Source organism: Porites lutea, chromosome 1, assembly GCF_958299795.1.
Source record: "Porites lutea chromosome 1, jaPorLute2.1, whole genome shotgun sequence".
Classification (NCBI taxonomy): Eukaryota; Metazoa; Cnidaria; class Anthozoa; order Scleractinia; family Poritidae; genus Porites; species Porites lutea.
The window spans coordinates 8,529,819-8,536,378 of NC_133201.1; the positions used below are offsets into that span (position 1 = coordinate 8,529,819).

At 38.2% G+C, this 6,560-nt stretch overlaps 1 protein-coding gene across 1 annotated transcript; it reads left to right on the forward strand.

Moving 5' to 3' along the window:
* The first annotated feature begins 3,298 nt into the window (after positions 1-3,298).
* Positions 3,299-6,273, forward strand: LOC140934753 (uncharacterized). Its single transcript, XM_073384327.1, has 3 exons — positions 3,299-4,454; positions 4,628-4,868; positions 5,279-6,273. Exons 1-3 carry the CDS (start codon positions 3,522-3,524, stop codon positions 5,308-5,310), a joined length of 1,206 nt encoding a protein of 401 aa, XP_073240428.1. The 5' UTR covers positions 3,299-3,521; the 3' UTR covers positions 5,311-6,273.
* Positions 6,274-6,560: the final 287 nt, after the last annotated feature.

Sequence of the window (6,560 nt, forward strand, 5' to 3'; positions counted from 1 at the left end):
ACTACACCAACTACAGCAACTACAGCTACTACACCAACTACACCAACTACACCAACTACACCAACTACAGCAACTACACCAACTACACTAACTACACCAACTACAGCAACTACACCAACTACAGCTACTACACTAACTACACCAACTACACTAACTACACCAACTACAGCTACTACACTAACTACAGCTACTACACCAACTACACCAACTACAGCAACTACACCAACTACAGCAACTACAGCTACTACACCAACTACACTAACTACACCAACTACACTAACTACACCAACTACACTAACTACACCAACTACATTAACTACACCAACTACACCAACTACACCAACTACATTAACTACAGCAACTACAGCAACTACAGCAACTACAGCAACTACACCAACTACACCAACTACAGCAACTACAGCAACTACACCAGCTACAGCTACTACTCCAACTACAGCTACTACAGCAACTACACTAACTACACCAACTACAGCTACTACACTAACTACAGCTACTACACCAACTACACCAACTACAGCAACTACAGCTACTACACCAACTACAGCTACTACACCAACTACACTAGCTACACCAACTACACTAACTACACCAACTACATTAACTACACCAACTATAGCGACTACAGCTACTACACCAACTACAGCTACTACACCAACTATAGCTACTACACCAACTACAGCAACTACAGCTACTACACCAACTACAGCTACTACACCAACTATAACTACTACACCAACTACAGCAACTACAGCTACTACACCAACTACACCAACTACACCAACTACAGCAACTACACCAACTACACTAACTACACCAACTACAGCTACTACACTAACTACACCAACTACAGCTACTACACTAACTACAGCTACTACACCAACTACACCAACTACACCAACTACAGCAACTACACCAACTACAGCAACTACAGCTACTTCACCAACTACACTAACTACACCAACTACACTAACTACACCAACTACACTAACTACACCAACTACATTAACTACACCAAGTACACCAACTACACCAACTACATTAACTACACCAACTACAGCAACTACACCAACTACACCAACTACAGCAAGTACAGCAACTACACCAGCTACAGCTACTACTCCAACTACAGCTACTACAGCAACTACACTAACTACACCAACTACAGCTACTACACCAACTACACTAGCTACACCAACTACACTAACTACACCAACTACATTAACTACACCAACTATAGCGACTACAGGTACTACACCAACTACAGCTACTACACCAACTATAGCTACTACACCAACTACAGCAACTACAGCTACTACACCAACTACACTAACTACACCAACTACAGCTACTACACCAACTACAGTTACTACACCAACTACAACTACTACACCAACTACTGCTACTACGCCAACTACAGCTACTACACCAACTACAGTAACTACAGCAATTACATCAACATTCTCATAGTGGGCTTAGTGGTCACTTAATGTCTATATTCGTGACGGTTATCATGAATCCATTACCGAAATCGCTCAGTCATTGTAAAAAATTAATTGTACTAGTAATTATTTTATCACATTAGCCAAAGGCAGTTGTAATAAAACAGTCATTTCTTATGGTTCCGTAGGTTACCCGGTTCCGCAGCGGTCCCGCAGTCTGCAGTTCCACAAACTAGTTTTACCCGAACAATAGCTACAATTGTAAATTACACGTGTCAAAGTTTTATTAAATTGACCGCTGGTTGAGGTCGTTATCATCTAAGGTCTTCTATGTTGGAAGCTCCCTGACCGTGCACAACCCTTTGATTTTTCCTCTAAAATTGTGACCGCCTAATTTAATGCGACGTTTTTATTGGTCAAAAAGATCAAAATGATAGGAATGCTCTTTGACGTTTTGCTCTGTCAAGTCCACAAAAACATACATTAGTACGGCAGAGGAGTCATACGGGCTTCGAAACCATTCCACTCCATTTACTATTCTTTTAGTAGGCTATATTTGCGCAAGCCGGTTGTTTGCGACAGTGAGGAGATAAAATGCGAACCCAAAAGTAATCGGGTGCTAATATATAGTCTTGATATATTTCGTAACCTTCAATTTCATAGCCAATAAGTCTCCGTAATTGGCATTAAACAAAATGAAATAAATGGCCGTGACGCATCCCCTTTCATATAATGACAGTAACTAAACACATTGGCTATAGAAATTAATTCCTGTCTTTCCCTCGCAATGAATTACGATTTTAACGTATCTTTCTGAGAATCAGATTGAAAGTAAGACGGGGACGCAACAACTGTTGTATTTTTACGACACCAAAAGACAATTACCCTTCAAACTGTTTGAAACAAAGTCACTATTTTTTTAAAAAAAAAAGCGCAGATTCTATAAAAGTAAATTTTAGAACCTGAAAATGAAAATCAATCCCCATAGTCGTCTAGCAGCCTTGATAGTCGTTTATCTTGACTCCTTTTCTTGCGTAAACACAGCAACATTTATTTATTTTCCCTTCTTAGAATGGTTTTAATTAATCTTCCTTGAAGGAAACGTCATCTTAGTTAAATGCTGTTCCAATAAACGTATTTTAAAACTGATTAAAAGATTGAAGTCTTACATTATTAATATTAGTAAGCCGCATTTGCTTTATGATTTAGTCGAGTTCTATCTCTGTAAACGCAGCTGTTAAAGAGATACTTATGCCAACAAACGGAAGGTGAAAGCTATTTGTTTACACTAAAATCACCTAATGTACGTGGATTCCACTTCCGAGCTCGCCGAACGAAACCCAAGGACGAAAACGCATAATATAATGTTCAATGTTCGACGTCCACATTTTCGCATATTTGGTACGTAAACTCTTCTTGTTATTTCCTTCGAGCTCGATTTTTGCTCAGCGCGCTCCCTACCCTTTTTGTGAATAGAGACGTGTTTTTTAAAACATGGCAAATTATGTCCCTAGCCCTTCTCCGGGTAAAGATGTATATTTATAAAGATACCATAGTAGGCGCTTCCTTATTTTCGCGTTTAATTTGGATAATTAAGTTCCAGGGTTGTTTAAATGTTCCCGTACGCGTTTTCAATAGATGAACAAGTACAAATCAGGTTCTGCACTGAAAATCACGCAGTAGATAACAATATATTCGCTCTCCTATGCATGGGACATCCCAATGATGAAATAATCCGCAAAATTTAGGGTTACATTTTGCTACAAAGCTAAGCATCGGTCGAGACGTGCTAATAATGAAAAATGTCGTTTTCGCTACAGGCAATAAAAACTGTTGATTTTACTAAACGCATGCTCCTATAACTTCTTTTCATTTCAGCAAACTTGTTTTACTCTCTTTTTTTTTTCAGGAAGATTTTTCCTACACTAAAAAGGCACTTTATCAAGGTAGATGCTTATCTAAAGTGTATGGGCCATTATTTATAAAAGAGGGCTGGGTTCCGCCTCCCATCTGCATTTTTAATAAAACTGAATTTATCGCTGGAAGTGTGAATAAACAACGATGGACAAAGGAAATTACTCTTTGTCTACAAAGGACAACGATAATCAATACGGCGCTGGATTTTTATCAATATTGCCGCTATTTTTCACAATTATTTTACTAGGGAACGGTCTACTCATTCTGGCGATAAAATCGTTTCGGATTCGTCGTGTTCCCGATTTATTAGTGGGCTCATTGGCAGTCATAGATCTCCTAAATGACTTGGGACCTGTTTTAATGTCGATTATTGTGTTTCAAATAGACTCGAATGGATTCAGAGATTTACAAATGCACACACTTTGTCATGTTTTTAACTGGATGTCTGCTTGTCTGCGTTTGTCTGCTTCTTTCATCAGCACGTTAATGGCTCTGGACTGCTTCTGCGCAACACTGCGGCCGTTGTTTTATCGTACCAAAGTCACGTGTGTTAATGTCGCCAAAATTATTGGCTGCGGCATATTGTCAGCGGCTTTCATCGCCGCTTTGCCCGCTATAGGCTGGGGGCCAGTTAATGCTCATAGGGGCCTGTGCTCGTTTGACTTTGGAAGCGGCTTCGCTCTTTTTATTGCCATATTAGGTTACATCCAGCTTTCTGTGGTGCTGACCAGCTTTATCGCTGTCTCACTTAAAATGAGAAGATACCAGGGAAGACTGGATCGATTGAAACGCGGAAGGACGCTGACCTTTCAGAATGGTAAACTGCAGGCTATGGAAACATCAACACAAGGAAAGGATAATCGAATTAAAGAGATGGAAGAAAATTGTAAGCAAGGCAACGATGATGTGCCCACCACGACGAGAAAAATAAGTACTTTATCAGAGCTGGCGCAAGAAAACCGTCCCAGAAGCCCCCGCAAGGAAAGAATAAATAGTCGTATTAAGGAGAGCCGCCAGTTCATAAAGGTTCTTCAGTCAGCGGTTTTTCTCTTCTACGTTAGCTGGCTACCTATCGTTGTATGTATACCATTTTAAATTTCTACTTCCTTAATTTTCAGTGCAAAATAGACGAAAAAGGTTTCATTTTAACCCCACTGAGAAACCCAGGCCGACAACTTCATTTTCTAATAAATCAACTGAAGGCTGTTTGAATGACTTTAAAATTTTTCGTTTTGTTGTTGCTACCGTAGATAAGCATTACATTGGAGCTTGCCACCCAAAAGCACCGAGACGTTCTTCAATCACTTTCTGCACAGATGTCCCTGGTTAACTCAATTTTCAATCCTTGGGTTTACTGTGCCTTATCCCGCCCTTACCGGAAGGCTTACCTCTACGTCCTCAGGCGGGTGGGGAGAGTGTGCGGTATCAAGCAATCCCGTCCGGCAGACATTATGGCACTTAATAATATGAGCAGTAGGCTTCGAACCTCGAGTAAGTTAACTCGTCTTTATCGGACACAATTCACATTCCATTGCATTCTTCTCTGTCTGTGATAGTTTAAAAAATATATATACTGCAAATCAAAACCATGAAAATTTTCGATCTCCTTACTTCAGTCTTGAAAGGGTAAGAAATTAAATAAAGCTTCATTTGCTCACATCATGCATGGGCATTGAACCAAATCAATGCCTCGAATGCCTGAGAATTTGCTCATTCAAAGGGAAGCTTGCTTTGGATCTTTTATCTCATTCAAGTTTACTACTTGATAGTGACTATACACTGGATATATTACTTAGAACATTAATCCTATATTTATTTGTTTGATTTTTGATATTAAAAAGCATTCCTGCTAAATAAATCTTAAATTGATAACCCTTAAATATTTTTTTGTTTGAAAACAGCTCGTCGAATTTTTCCGGACGCAAGATATTAACTTGACGAACTGCCAAACCGAAACTGTCAGACGTTGAACTTGATCGGATGGCAAAAAAAAAGGAGCTGGAAGAAAGAGGAGAAAGATGATCAAGACAAATAATTTCCAGAATCTGCTCGTAACTTCATCAGAACTTAAGGTCAAAAGTATCATAGCTGAGATACTGAAATATGTTTGTTACGGAAAGAGAGCGTTTCCATTAGCCAGGATAATGCTACAACTTTAAGCTAAACCCTAGGAACTCCATGGTATATATTTAAATCGTTAAAAAGTCATTACAAAATTGGAATGAAAACAATTGTAGTAGAAATTGATTGCTGATTCTCAGTTTCCCGCTTTTAAATAAAGGAGCCATTTCCGCGATCAATGGACATTGGTTAAACCATTTTTATTAACCAATACTTCAGTTCTTTCTTTAAGCTTAAAACAAACGGAATGCAGATTTTTTTTACAATAAATGTGGAAGCAGTGAGCAACGAAGTTTCATTATTTTGTACTTTATAAATATTGATATGAACTGTGATTAGAGTCGTGAATCATACTACCGATTTTGATAAACAAGGCTCACTGAAGACTGTTAAATAATGACATGAATAACTTTTATTGGTGTCAAAACGTTAACTGTCCTTTTTATAGCCGGCGCCCTTAAGTTTCAATCCCATGATATGATCAGAAAATGTTGCAACCGGAATTTTATTATTTATTGGAAGTAGAAGAAAGTTCAAAGAAGGGCTGTATATGCAAACAACCCAGCCATGATAAGAATGAAGGGAGATTTGACAGCCATTCCTGATCCAAGTAAAAAGAAGGAATCTAGAAAAAAACGAAACCAGAATTCTCATTTATGACCTGTTAATTAGAGGCACATAGGCGGTGTTCACTTTGAAAGTATTTATCATTTAAAGTCACGTGAACACTACGGTACCCAGTGTACCCAGTTTTTAATCCTATCTCATTCGATGCTGAAAAGGTGACTCGTTCATTTTCTTAATTACCTAACCTCGTTGAAAAGACCATCTCGTTATTACAGTCATGAAATTTTTATAGACCTTTAGCTTGCTTTAATAAAATCATGTATACTTATTCCCATAAAACTTGGTAATGTTTTTGAGATCGGGAAGGGTGTACGGATATATCTCCGAAAACGAGAAAGGCGTGTGGAAACCGTATTTTGATAATGATAATGATAATGATAATGATAATGATAATAATAATAATAATAATAATAATAATAATAATAATAATAATAA